The 13,844-nt window shown below is 40.6% G+C and overlaps 2 protein-coding genes across 2 annotated transcripts; one reads left to right on the top strand and one right to left on the bottom strand.

The window, feature by feature from the left end:
• Positions 1–17: 17 nt before the first annotated feature.
• rpl30 (ribosomal protein L30) lies at positions 18–2,196 on the top strand. Its single transcript, XM_047050690.1, has 5 exons — positions 18–80; positions 195–243; positions 889–1,034; positions 1,408–1,538; positions 2,101–2,196. The coding sequence occupies exons 2-5, from the start codon at positions 223–225 to the stop codon at positions 2,151–2,153; spliced, it is 351 nt and encodes a 116-aa protein (XP_046906646.1). The 5' UTR covers positions 18–80; positions 195–222; the 3' UTR covers positions 2,154–2,196.
• A 1,613-nt stretch (positions 2,197–3,809) lies between these two features.
• Positions 3,810–13,633, bottom strand: laptm4b (lysosomal protein transmembrane 4 beta). The gene is made up of 7 exons (XM_047050695.1): positions 13,381–13,633; positions 12,340–12,457; positions 10,417–10,490; positions 10,183–10,305; positions 9,727–9,825; positions 7,305–7,400; positions 3,810–5,706 (listed from the first exon to the last, which is right to left on the bottom strand). The coding sequence occupies exons 1-7, from the start codon at positions 13,471–13,473 to the stop codon at positions 5,632–5,634; spliced, it is 678 nt and encodes a 225-aa protein (XP_046906651.1). The 5' UTR covers positions 13,474–13,633; the 3' UTR covers positions 3,810–5,631.
• Between the last annotated feature and the right edge of the window lie 211 nt (positions 13,634–13,844).

Genomic DNA, 13,844 nt, shown 5'->3' on the forward strand with positions numbered 1-13,844 from the left:
CCACGAGAACTCGCCGTTTATGTGTGCAATGCACGATGGGACTTCCTTTCTCTCCGAGGCCATATTGGAGTTACTTCACTGTAAGATGGGCTCCGTGTTTTAGTATCAAATTATCCACATATTTGGCCTAGTTAACGCACACCTAGCCCATTAGTATTTACGATAGATAATCCCATCTTTTCTGTTGTTTTTAGGTTGGCCAGATCGGACTAAACAGCAACAATGGTGGCCGCAAAGAAAACGGTGAGCTGTCCGCCCTCGTCGAACACATGCTTGTGCTGGTAGACTTGAGGCTCAGTTCACGTGTAATCATGACATGTTGCTGTTTGGGCCTAGTACCTAGCTAACGTTCAAATGGCTTGTAGCGACACATTTTCTTAACATTATAATCCCACGATTGGCCTACCTTTCTACTGCTTAATTTACCCCGTATTCTTGTAAACTGTTTTAGCAGTGTGTTCGTATTGGCATCGGTTCGCAGTATCAAGTTGACAGACTAGCTTGTTAGCAATCGGCATGCTACTAGCTAGCCTAGTTAAATCAGAGTAATGTTGGTTCCTTTTCCAGCTAGCGAGCCAGGCACTAAACAGTAATTGTCTAGCAATTTGATAAATTAACCATTAACGCCAGCGGACTAAAATATAATTAATATAGGGTATATTAATTCACGAATGTCATTGTGTAGTGGTATTAGCTAGTGTAGAGCAATGGCTAGACTGTGTAGAGCAATATAGCTAATGTAGAACAACTAGCTGTAGTGCTACTTTGAAAGGAACTGATGAGTAAGCTTAAACTGCAATTAACTTTTAAATGTCTCTAATATTTCTATATTTCATATTCGAAGAAACTACTGGCTCGCAAGTTAACATTTACATGTTTGTTTCACAGAAAAAGTCCCTTGAGTCCATCAACTCCCGTCTCCAGTTGGTGATGAAAAGTGGGAAGTACGTCTTGGGATACAAACAGTCCCAGAAAATGATCCGCCAGGGCAAAGCGAAGCTGGTCATCCTGGCCAACAACTGCCCTGCTCTAAGGTAACGGGGCCTTAAACCACACCACCATTAATACACGTTATAGTTCAAAGGATTGCAGGCAAACATGTTGGCAGCTGCTTAGTTGTACTAACTAAACCAATGCGCTTTTCAAGCAGGTTTCCAAACTACGATCTAGTAATGCTCAAAACACCATTCTGGATAGGTCCTTCATGCATAGTTTGTAGGCGTTAGAAGGTTGGGAGATTCAGCTTACAACCCATTTATCTAAGGTTTTCTTTAAGTTTGAGCTAAGCAGCTAAACATGCAGGGTAGGGGTCCCCGAGAACCACTAGTTAAGTGTATACATATCATTGATTAAAATTAACTTTTTGACTACAACTTGCTTGTTTTCACCAAACCTGCTCTCTTCCAGGAAATCTGAGATTGAGTACTACGCCATGTTGGCCAAGACTGGTGTCCACCACTACAGTGGCAACAACATTGAGCTTGGCACAGCCTGCGGCAAATACTTCAGGGTGTGCACACTGGCCATCATTGACCCTGGTTAGTATGATGGTTTTCCTATTTCATTTGCTCAAAAGGAAATGCTGCAACCCCAATTCTCATGCATGTTTCTTCCTAGTCTTAAACACAAGGTTTTGATGCATAATTATATAAATGGTAGCCTTGAAGTGTCTTCTGCTCTACTTTCTATATGCACTTGGTGCTAAATCAATACAATGTAAAAACTAAGTTACTGCAGTGTAGGAGAGTTTCAGAGAGGGCACAACAATGATACAGAATGGGAGCAAGTGCTTTGAGTCTTTTAGTATCAAATTTGCCAGATTTTTAATTTGAGTGGCTGTATTTTATACCAGTCACCATCACCCCTGTTTGTTGATCTTGCAACTGTAAAAAAAAAAAAAAAAAGTTATATCTGGACTAGTGATTTGCTGGAATATTACCAATCAAAGCACTCAGCTAAAATCTACAATAGTTGCCCTGTTGGTGACAACATATTTAACTTTGCAATGGGAGTCCAATTTGTGGCTGTCCTTAGGCTGGGCCAGTCTGTGAAAAGGCTGTGTGATGTACTGTTGATGAACCATGTCTCTCTTCTCCACAGGTGATTCAGACATCATCAGGAGTATGCCAGATCAGCAGCAGGGGGAGAAGTAGAGCGGACATTCCTCATGTTATAAATAAAGTTGGTCAAATGTTACAGTAGTCTGGTCTTTTATTCCTATTTTACTTGACTGAAACCAATGACTACTTTTCTGATTTCAGGACCATGTGCAAATAATTTCTGCTAGTGGGGTTAAATTCTTTGTCTTCTTTGTCATTCTTTGTCATTCTTTGTCAAAATAGTTTGTTCACCGGTGACATAAGAAGGTATCATTTGAACAGTTGTAGCCGTTTTTCAACGAGGCTAAAAGTGGCTGCTTTGTAAAATAAAATAATGATGGAAATGTGTTTTACAACTGATTGATAGACATTTGTCAAAGAGCTTAAGAGCTTTGCAGTCCTATGGTTGTCACAGAGGCATGCATGTCCTTGGATATAATCTGCAGGCATGGCTATGTCTGTGCTGTCAAAGATAAGGGTTCTGTCTCCTACCTCAAAGTAACTATCTTGGTAGTAGGAAGTGACATTTCAAAGCACATGAGACCCACTATCCAAACATGGCAGCAGCATATTGGCTTCATGTACTTAAGTTACAGAATGATTTGAGACCCCTTCATAGTAGATGCTGTCAGAGCACTGTTCAGACTAGGCAATGTTAAGGTTAAGTGCCTTGGTACAGTGGATCATGGATTTTGTTCACAGAATTTGTGGAAGTAAAGGTATCATTATGGACTGAAAGTGGGGAACTTAATGCCATTTTGATTTGGCCCCAATATGGGGACGCTCAAGGCTTTTTGAGTTGGACGGGATAAGAAGATTGAAACCTCTGTCTTAGCCTACTGAAAGCAGCAGGATGGCCGCTCTCAACATCCACAAACTGATTTGCCCTACTTTCATGTTTTTATAAGCTGGGGTTTAGATTTCAATTAAAAAGAAAAAAAATACAACTTGAGCATGATCACTGAATATTCTCTCCTGAAATGTTTTACAAGGGTTCAAGAAGCCTGCACCACTGTCTTGTCTGTACCCTTTAGTAGGCTTAAAAGTACTGGTTGTTGTAGTTTTGATATTGATTATAACTAGGCCAGCGTTTCACTATAATGTCTGTAGCTCTGCTGTGGCATTGATGTCAACTGCTGTATGTACTGTGTCACTGGAACATCACTGTCAGACTCCTCCAAATGCTGGCCTGATACATGTGACATCTAACATACAAGTCCTCTTGACAAAGTTGACCTACTTTCATCCTCAGTCATGGTCAAAAGTGGGTAAACATGTCTCGCCCCGTCAGTAGGCTATGCAGGACTGGAAGCGTAGTCAGTTGAATAAATCCCCACTGATCCGCCGATCCCGCTGGGCATGCAGAGTAGAGCAGGGGATTGTGTGGCCAAAAGAGGACAGCCGGGCACATGCAATTCAGCTTTACTTGTCTTTCAAATAATCCACCTTGTGAACAGGGCTCATTTAGTTTGAAGTATTTCCGCTTTAAATGTGCCTTGTGGGATGCTAACAACCTGATATTGAGAATGACCTTTCATTGATTTCTCAATGACTTGATTGGGACGTTTATACTCAGTGTATGTGTTATAGATCTGCAAGATAGTAATGTATAAGTGATTCTGTTTTCCCTTGCCAGGGAACTATCTCACAGCATGATCAACAGAAATCTAGGATCTTTTCAACTCGAAATGACCAGACATCCCCACATACCACATGATGTATTTTATTATAATTAAAGATAGGAGCCATAGCAGATTCAACAAACGTGTGATAGGATCAGGCAACACCGATGAACAACCTATTCAGTTTTCCATAACAGGAAAGAGGGTCTGAATGAAGGATATTTCACTCACAGCCAAACAATAAGTCAAATTAGACATTTGTTTGTTATTCATTTACTAGAACAGTCTATTACAGTTCATCCCAAACAACCCATAGTGTAAGAAGAAGATGGTCTTAAAGTGCAAATTCTCTACAGTTTGAATACACATGGTTGGATTTGCAAAAGCAGTGTTTACCAAATGCAATTCAATAAAACAAACTCTAGAATTATTATGAGTCACATTTGTCTCATATGAATTGTTTGACTTGCATAGCTTTTGACAGATTAAAAGTACAATTAGGATCTACTAAGGCCCATTGCTATGTGATACAGATGAAACAAGATTGTACAATTGCATACACTGCAAATCCCAATAAGTGCAACTGCAACAAATAGTGACTTTTGGAGCACTTACTGGAACCAGCTGGGTATCCTAGGGTTGCATTACTATGTTATTTAGGGATTTCCATCAGTTTTAACTGTCAAAAGCCTACTGACTGTAAGAATAATAAAACAATATTGCTGCATGTGCATGTATCTGCATACAAATAAACTAGAAGCAACATGAAAACCAACACTTTTCCACGTGTAGCAGCATATCGTGCTGTCTCTCCAGGTAATGCCCTCAGACCAGCTAAGTTAGCTCAGCTAAAAAGATCAGATCAAATACTTTGATGTAGAAAAACACAGAATATTGTCATTGCAGGTCTGCAACTGTTCAACATAACACAAGATGTACATCAACTGAAGACATTCTCACACAAACATGCACATATTTTGTGTCTGTGTAAGTATGGTGTGTATGTTACAGTAATGTAATAGGTACTTGAATGCATGAGACCTACAAGTGAATACAATAGAAAGGGCCAACTTCAATCAACTGCAAAGACTGGGTGATGGGTTACTGACATAATGGTACATGGATACAAAAGGAAAACACAGAAGAAAAATATTTACTGTTATTGGTCAAGACACTCTTTTAAGACCCTCAGTTTCCTAGACATAGTCCAGTGACAGAGATAGGTGTTTACAGTATTTCACCCTGACTAGTGCCGCATTACTTTCTTTTTCACAATTAGTATTCAATGTTTACGGGTTATAAAAAGTCTTAAAAAAATACCCCCGATGTTACATTCAGTAAGAACCGGAGAATTCTGTTTTTTTTTGTAAGTGGCCTTGCATAAGCGATCCCATTTTCCCGTTCTGGCTCCGTTAACTGTTTCCCTTTGCACTGCGACCTCAGGGACATGAAGTTTGGCGACAGACCAACTACAGTATCGGAATATAGTTCATAGTAGAGGGCAGGGCTAACAGTGAATGGTCAAGTGCACACTCTAATAACAGAAAGTGCTAATCAAATGGAGAGGGGGTGGGTGGTCAATTGACTCTGCATCGTCCTACAGTGGGAGAGGACGTCTCAAAGTTGGGACAACGTCACGAGTGGAGAGGGAGGAGAGCGTCACAGTAGTAAGGAGGGAAGGGTCGGAGGACAAGGGGAGGACACTGGGCTGGAGCTGTCTCTAAGTGCAGGTCTGGAATCAGCTCGCCCCTTAACTGTACTTTTAACCTTCAGTGGGGGGCAATGCTGACAGAGCTGAGACAGAAGGGATACTGAGTGCCTGTGTAGGGCTCTGGATTTGGGATGGGGGGGGGGGGGGGGGGGGGAGGAGGGGGGAGGGTGGTTAAAGGATTCAGTGTAGTGTGAGTCTCTCATGCTTCCACATACTGGGGAGGAGGCTCCTTGGGTGGAATGGCAATGACCTCCTCATAGGAAGGCAGCAGGACCTGCAACACAGCACAAAACATTACAGTGTACTCCCGGCACAGTGGGAGTGTTCTGCACTGTGCTCATGTATCCACTGTGTAGAGCTCTAGTGGCTAATGTCACCCTATTTCTCCCTTTTGCCCTTTCTCTCTCTCTCTCTCTCTCTCTCTCTCTCTCTCCCCCTCTCTCTTTCTCTCCCTCCCTCCGTCCGTCTCTTTCTGTGCCTCATTAGCCATGGCTAGCTGCAGGTTAGCATCTCTTAACGCTCAATGCTTTTAGTCAGGTCCAACCCTTTAAATGGTGTTACAAAATCACTGCTGACAAAGAGAGAGAGAGAGAAATAAAGAGAAAAGTAGAATATGCTCCAAGGGAATATAATTTTCTGAGCGAGTCAGGAAATCCTGGACTCATCACTGAGAGGACTTGAAACGAGCGGACAAGCACGGACAGTTACATAACATGGTGGGAGCAAGAGAGAGAGACCTAGCTTTTTAAAGGCTTTACTTCATGTTCACAACAGCAGTCATCTTAAGCACGCCGCACCTTACATGCCAGTATGATGACAAATATTACAATGACTTAACTCACGTTGTACTTTAAAAGTCCTTTATGTTGAATTATAAAAAAAATATATATATACCAGGTCAGTAAATAACAAGAACTGATTTAGAGAACTCTGTAGGCTGGATGGGGCTCCAGGTTTGCGACTGCGTGAGGACTGTTGTATCAAACTATTACAAATCAATTGTTGAGTGCTGCATTTTTTGTATTACAACAATCTAGAGAAGAACCAATGAATTGTTCTGCTAATCTTCAACCTAGTTTAGTCCACTTCAAACTACATGCTGTACTTATTATATGCTTTGTTTTGTATGTCACTGGATAAAAGCGTTGGCTAAATGAATAAAATGCATTGAACACATTTTATGTAGAATTCTATGAGATAATAAGTTAATATGGCATTTAAAATGATATTTATTCAGCGTTTATCAATTTAGAGCAAAGGTTCTGGCATTTCTGCAGTGTGCAGGGTACACAGACACAGCAGACAGACAAAGTGACATGGGGACGAATGGATCCAGTGCCCTGGGATAATGCCTTCCAGAAAACACTGACTCGACAGTAAGGAGGATGCACTCGGGACAAGCGCTGATGCAATCACACCGCAGATACATGAGCCTCACGCAACAATGTCAACACACGGACAATCTCCTGGGACAAACTGTCTTAGGACTAAGACGACTGTGTCCCACAAACAAAACTACTCTGCTATCATAGTGACCATACATACTATAACTCTTACCGTGTCTATTAAGTGGTATCAACTGTAACAAGCAAGAGTATGTGTGAATACATCAAATTTGGATACATGGCCAAACCTTGTTTATGTATAATAGCTGCTATATTTTATTACTATGATGTATTTGATTTTAGATTACTGATCTTAAATTAGTGCATTAGGTTTTAGGGGAAAAGGTTTTTGGGACTGAATCTGAATCAGTCCAGTAGTTACTACCTCTCAGACAATGAAGTGGGCTCAGAACATATAGCATAATGATAATGTTGAGCAAGATGGATGTGTGTGTGTGTGCACTATGCCATTAAGGAAGTTACTTACTGTGGTGTCATTTGTTGTGACATAAACCAGGGTCTCGGTGGAACCTCGACCACTCACATACCTGTAGCAATTCCATACACAGCCAATCAGGTAGGCCTGCAGGAGAAATCACACCAATGAACATTAAGTATATGGATCATTTTCACGTGATCCATTAGTTCAGATTTCCAAAATCATGCACAGAAATATATTTTAGTCTGAGAGGAAATTAGTTTCAGATACACACAGTACGACAAACACCTTGTCTATATGATTAATAGCATTTGAAGAGTACAGGTAATAGAATAGCTCCAGTATTTTTACCTCTAATGGTTTGACAGCATTTTAGGATAAGTGACTATGTTGCCTTCCTCCTGACTATCAGTCTAGAGACATATTGTCTCAGAGGGGGACTATGTACAGTATGGCGTGATAAACCAGGTTTTAAATGAACAATCACAGTTTCCTATCAGCCACCCGTCAGTTACGAATTTTGTAATTAAAAAAGTCCTGTGCAGGGCCTAGGTAATCCAGTAGACATGAGTGCTAACTTTGTGTTACAAACAACTTGAACATTTATGCCATGGAAGTTTTGTGGTTTACAAGGGATGTATTTTGGAAATAACTGAACCTCTGATAAGACTGCAGCAGTACTCTAATGCTCTGCTCATCCTCCCGACACGTCCTGTCGACACCATGAACTTTCAACACCTACTTTGTGGCACTGTTGGCTGAATCTACACAAGCCCACGGAGCGTGACTTATTTACCAGCTGTAACAGCCTGAAGCAATGGCAAAACGTTGCCCTATACCTCACAGAGCATGCTAAGCTAACATGGTTAGATTTGGCAGAGGAACAGGCAGTTCATTGTCTGTAACCGGCTAGCTCCACCCGCTTCTGTGCCAAAAGGCCCATCATTCTGCCAATCCTTACACCATCTGCTGAGGTGATCCTGTCACAAACAAGGACTCTCACGAGTTGAAGTAGGTATCTAAATCCAACACCACAACATAAATCTATATAGCTAGTTGAACTCATTCAATATATCATTTTTTTTTCTTCTAAATGTAATACGAAGTGTTACCAATTTTAGAGCTGGGGTTATTTAGCCTTTTTACATTTACATTTAGTCATTTAGCGACTTACAGTAAGTACAGGGACATTCCCCCCGAGGCAAGTAGGTTGAAGTGCCTTGCCCAAGGACACATCATTTTGCACGGCCAGGAATCGAACCGACAACCTTCTGATTAATAGCCCGATTCCCTAACAGCTCAGCCATCTGACTCCCTTTTTAATCTCTCTTCCCTCACCCATCTCCCCTTCCTTTCTCCTGCCAAAAGTCAGTTGTGGGCAATCAGCTGTCAGCTGGCAGAAGCTGAATTAATGCTGTTAAACTTCAGGTTATGATAAGTTGACTTAGTATGAAGAATTAAACCACCATTACTGTTACACAGTCATTAGTATTTTCCATCGCTCTCAACAGCACAATTATTTTGTATTTGTTTGTCAAATTCTAGTTTCCCATAGACAGAAGCATATCAACAAATTGTTTCCAGGTTGCAAAAATTAATTACGCAAAATTAAGCTTCAGTTAAATTTTGAAGAAGGAAAGAAAAAAGGCAACTGGGAGTGTGAGCGTTGGAACTATGGAAAATGACTTGATTTGATTCCACAGATGACTGCAACTTCCCTCCATCTCCCAGGGGCAAGTCACCCCTGGCGAATCATCCATGCATTATTATTAGGGCTCTGTGACTACACAGAGAAAAAAATGAGGATCTGACAATTCAGACATTAAAATCTGTCTTAAGTATGGAAAACCATGAATGTATATACATATTTTTTTCATTTGATCTTTGACTTTTTATTCATTACTAGATTTAATATATTGTGAAGGAGTGAGGTCATTTGTGAGCAAATCTGCATCAAAGTATTATTGACCCTTCACATGAGTTTGTTGTAGGATCAAGCTGTACAAGCATGGAGGAATATTTCAATCCTGTTTGGTTTTTATTTAGTGCTCTGTGGCTGTACAGTCACTATATTAAACGCATTCACGAGTAAGGGAAAAAACGTGCTGAGGAAGTTTGAACCAGATTAATTACGTACACCATATGGTTTACTGTGCTTAAAGATGGGGCACAGCATGGATCTCAGACATTGTGTCATCACACTAGTGCCCTCTGTGCACTACAGAGCTGATTCCAGCTGAACTAAGCCACACTTCACTGGCCTCATTATGCATCCAACATAGTTGGCACAACTACAACATACATACTGTGTCCTGATTGGCTTGATGTATGGGTGTTGAAACAAGACTGTATGTTTAATACTCAGGTACAGTTAAGCTCCAAGCCTACATCTATCACAGACAGCTTCTGTGATTTCTCTTGATAGATGATTTAGAGATAATGAGGGATGCTTCCATTGAGGTAGCTTTACCTTGAAGGATAGGATGCAGCCTACAAAGAGGAGCACTGCAAACACGAGGCACATGTTATTGGTGGACATGATGTCCTCTTTGTATGGGAATGTCCCGGGCTGTAAGAAACACAGAGAGAGAGAGAGAGAGAGAGAGAGAGAGAGAGAGAGAGAGAGAGAGAGAGAGAGAGAGAGAGAGAGAGAGAGAGAGAGAGAGAGAGAGAGAGAGAGAGAGAGAGAAAGACAGAGCGAGGACAGAGATCAAAAATGGATTCAAAGAACGTTCCAGAAATTGTATGTTATTGACCATGTAATTAGATAACTATACCAATGATAATATCTATGCAGGTATCTAGGAATTTTATATGGCTCCGAAATATTTTATGGAATACAAAGTGGACACAATTGTTTATTTACTCAACTTCAGAAATTAATACAATAATGTAAATGCTAACTCAAATGAAAGTAAAACACTACCAGCTGCTGGAGGTAGTCCTGGACTGTGTTGGGGTAAACCACCACACTAATGGCTACCAAGGTGTTAAGGGCAAAGTCAAAGATTTGGTAGCAGAAGAAGGGAATGATCCAAGCGGCATGTTGCTAAAGAATGAAAATAGAAACAATTTAAAGTGTGTTTTGGGTATTTGAATGCAACAATGATTTTGAATCATTTTGTATTACTGGTGTTTGTGCGTGTGTGCATTTCCTTACCTTGTAAGCACCATAGGTTGCCATACCACATATAAGGATCATGACCAGGGAAATGGCTGTGGCTATACACATGTCTGAGTCAAACAAATCAGAAAAACTATTGTTATAATCTTTCATTTCAATGGCCATTATCAATGACCAAAGACAGGTGTTATTATCCAGTTATGCTTTAAAATGCACCCTGTAACAAACTGGTTCCGTTTTCATTTCACAACAAAGCATCAACCAAACAGTCTGGATCAGACTGTTTCACGACAAATTTCCATTTCACAGATCAGCGTACACTATACGTTACATAAACCACTCTGGTATATAGCTGCAGTATCCACAGTGAAGGACTCGATATTTGGCCTGGTAAAGTGATTACAGCTTGACACTTAAAAACATAGTTGATACTTTATTCTCCTTAATACTCTCCTCTCCCAGGTGCAAAGCACCACAAAATATCGACGTGACTTCCCTTCCTTCTGTCTCTTATAAAACCAAGACACTACATCATCATCATCATCTACATAGAGAACAGAGTCAATATGGCGCTTTATAATCCTGTGGAATTAGAATAGTCCATTTTAATCACCACTGTCAGCGCCTCTGGCAAGGAGTCCATGATGGTGATGGTGAATGCCAAGGGGAGATGCTGAAAATACACACTCAGCTAACTTGTATACGACACAGAGCTACAGCAGTTTTGTCTGTTGTGAGGCAGATTTTTGGAGTCATGGTTAGAACATGTGAAGGGATGGTACATCTGACTTGAGGATTCTCTAAATTCCTTAGTCTCCCTAAAACTAACGTAGGGAGTGAAGACAAAATATTTCATATTTGTTCAATGTTATGTTCAAACACCCTTAGCCTAGGATCGAGCAACCTTTGACATTCACAGTCACCAAAGTATAAAGTTAAAATTGAAATCCTCCCACCCCCCACATAGGATGAACTCATTTCATGCATGCTATAGACCAATTATTTGTTTGTAAACAATCGGGATGCGCGCGCACTGTGGCTGCAGAAAACCGGGAAAGGATAGCATTTTAAATGGCAAAAGGACCACACGGATAATACAAATAGTTAGATTTAAAAAGACCAAAAGCGTCGAGGAGGACATGCCTATAGGAGAGAAAGCGATAACCCAATGATCTGTCGCATCAGAATTTTGATTTGGGTCACGAAAGTCTTGAAATTTGAGTGAGAATGTCGCCCGGTACAGACCGCATAGTCGAGCGGCAACCATGTCTTCACGTCATGTCACAAAGTTCGTAATTTTACACTTTTACAGTCAATTCTACATTTAAAAAGTCGAGCAGGGCAGCTTTCAAGAGATATGGGAATTCTGCTTTTAAAGTCAGCTGGTCCGATTATTTTTCTGATTTGTTTAAACTGGCTATCTGAGTGAGACTACATCCCAGTTACACTGTTTTGACGTTAGCCTCAGTCAGACTCGCTCACTGGCAGTGTGCACAATGTTGTATTTCACTCCATTCTACACCAGAAACGTCAGGGAGGACTGCCTAATGTAGATACGAGTCTGGTGAAGATAGCCAGAACCTCGGATTTCTTTAACCTGTCTGTTTCATTCGTCATTTGCCTGAGAAAGCAACCTCCGTTAGCCAGGCTAGTTTTGCCCGATCACTTGGACAGGCTTTTTAAGGGTATCGGGGTCAAGTGACTTTTGTGCATAGACAAGTGAACGTAAATGTATTTGTCCAAAGGCCAAGAGCCTCAAAAAGTTAATATCAAGCCCTGCAATCCAGTGGCCAGAGATATATGATGACCTGAATGACACTCCAAGAGTAATAGAACGGGGAGAAGTTCGTATTTTGCAACCCACATGCGCGTTTGAGCCTGCTTGACAGTTGTGTGACGTAGGGTGATAATTGGTGTATAGAGTTTAGAATAAGACAACCACCGGAAGATGACTCTTACTTGCATCATCCATGACATCAGAATCTGTGCCCAGCTCAGCGCTGGTAAGGTGGTAGCGGTATTGCACCGGGTCATGGAGAGCAGACAGGAGGATGAGTAGAACCACTGCATTGATCAACTGTTGAAAAGGAAAACATGACAACAGCATTAGGATTAGGGGGTTAAACCATAGCTATGCTTTATGACAATTATAAGGGGTCAACAAAACGAAAGGTCTTGGGGGTGAAATGAAGAGATCTGAATGTTAGTTATTTAAAGTACTTTGCCGTGCAGCGCGAAAACCAACTCCCATACACAGACATCATAAATGGAGACCAAATGTCTATCTTCATATTGCTCTAAATCCATTTGTGCCCCATATTAGCACTGCAATTAATTAAGGCAATTCAGCATTTGTCCAAGTCAGTTCGGAGTAAATCTGACTACTGACCTCTTGACCTGCTCCACTTTGTGGTGACATACGCAGTTAAATACACTGCCAGTGACATTCTAGCCTTTTAATTGAAATTGCACTTAATAGGTTAATTAATCGTAGTCTGTCCGTCAATGGGTTTTTCATTACCGACCTTACAACTATCCATGTGACATCAATAATAGTCAAAAATAGATCAGCCGCTTTAGCAAAGATCAAGGACTTACCTGACTAAGTAACGCTATTTTAAAATGTAGGCGAGTCGTTTCGTGTCTAAATACAGAAGCTAAACCAAAAATACCTCGATAATTTCATGTATGCTAAAACAATCAACTGAACATTGACGTCACTTGCAAAAGCATTTTGCTTGAGATTAAATTATTCAATAATGTTCGTGAATAGAGGCTACCAAAAACATAGCGAGCGAGGTGCATATAAATCTATATCAATGGACCTTGAATACATTTTTTTATTTATCACAAAATGGAGAAAAAGGTGCCATAGTCCATCCGTGTGACACCGTGGCAGCTCCTTTGCAAAATACTAAATCCAGACAAAATTACGTTACTAATACAAACAACCCCGCAAAAACTACACTAAAAACATATTTGAATTAATATATGGCTCACCATGTACCAAATACCAAGGATAATGGTGCCCGTCCGGACATGGCAGCAAAGGCAGCAGCTGGTGGAGTACCACCGGTCCCACGGGGAAATCATTTTTCCAAATTTGATAACAACTATTTCATGAATGCCTCTAACACAATTATGAAGCTTAAAATTAGCAAATAGTTTTCTGTTATTTGGTTTGCCCTAGTCGCTTTCAGAACCACCTCTGTCTGTTCGTATCTGCGTCGTTTCCGTTATGCACTGACCAACAGCGAAATGTTAATCGAATTTATCCGGGACACGTGACCGCTACAGGATTTTGACAGATTAGAAACATTTTACACTAATGGGACCCGGCAAATAAACTTGTATCTTATAAATTGCATGCACGATATGTAGGGTTATAAATGGCTGAAGAAAAAAAAAACTAAATTTTTACAAATCTTCAACATAAAATATTCGTTGTGAATATAGCCATGAAT

Source organism: Hypomesus transpacificus, unplaced genomic scaffold, assembly GCF_021917145.1.
Source record: "Hypomesus transpacificus isolate Combined female unplaced genomic scaffold, fHypTra1 scaffold_124, whole genome shotgun sequence".
Taxonomy (NCBI): domain Eukaryota; kingdom Metazoa; phylum Chordata; class Actinopteri; order Osmeriformes; family Osmeridae; genus Hypomesus; species Hypomesus transpacificus.

Excerpts from the sequence above, each read along its gene's own strand:
- laptm4b (XM_047050695.1), bottom strand. The coding sequence starts at position 13,473 with ATGATTTCCCCGTGGGACCGGTGGTACTCCACCAGCTGCTGCCTTTGC. Across the intron at positions 10,491-12,339 it reads TGATGTCATGGATGATGCAA|ACATGTGTATAGCCACAGCC; the intron begins GTAAGAGTCATC and ends TGTTTGACTCAG. Across the intron at positions 9,826-10,182 it reads AGGACTACCTCCAGCAGCTG|CCCGGGACATTCCCATACAA; the intron begins GTAGTGTTTTAC and ends TGTTTCTTACAG.
- rpl30 (XM_047050690.1), top strand. The coding sequence starts at position 223 with ATGGTGGCCGCAAAGAAAACG. Across the intron at positions 244-888 it reads TGGTGGCCGCAAAGAAAACG|AAAAAGTCCCTTGAGTCCAT; the intron begins GTGAGCTGTCCG and ends TTTGTTTCACAG. Across the intron at positions 1,539-2,100 it reads ACTGGCCATCATTGACCCTG|GTGATTCAGACATCATCAGG; the intron begins GTTAGTATGATG and ends TCTTCTCCACAG.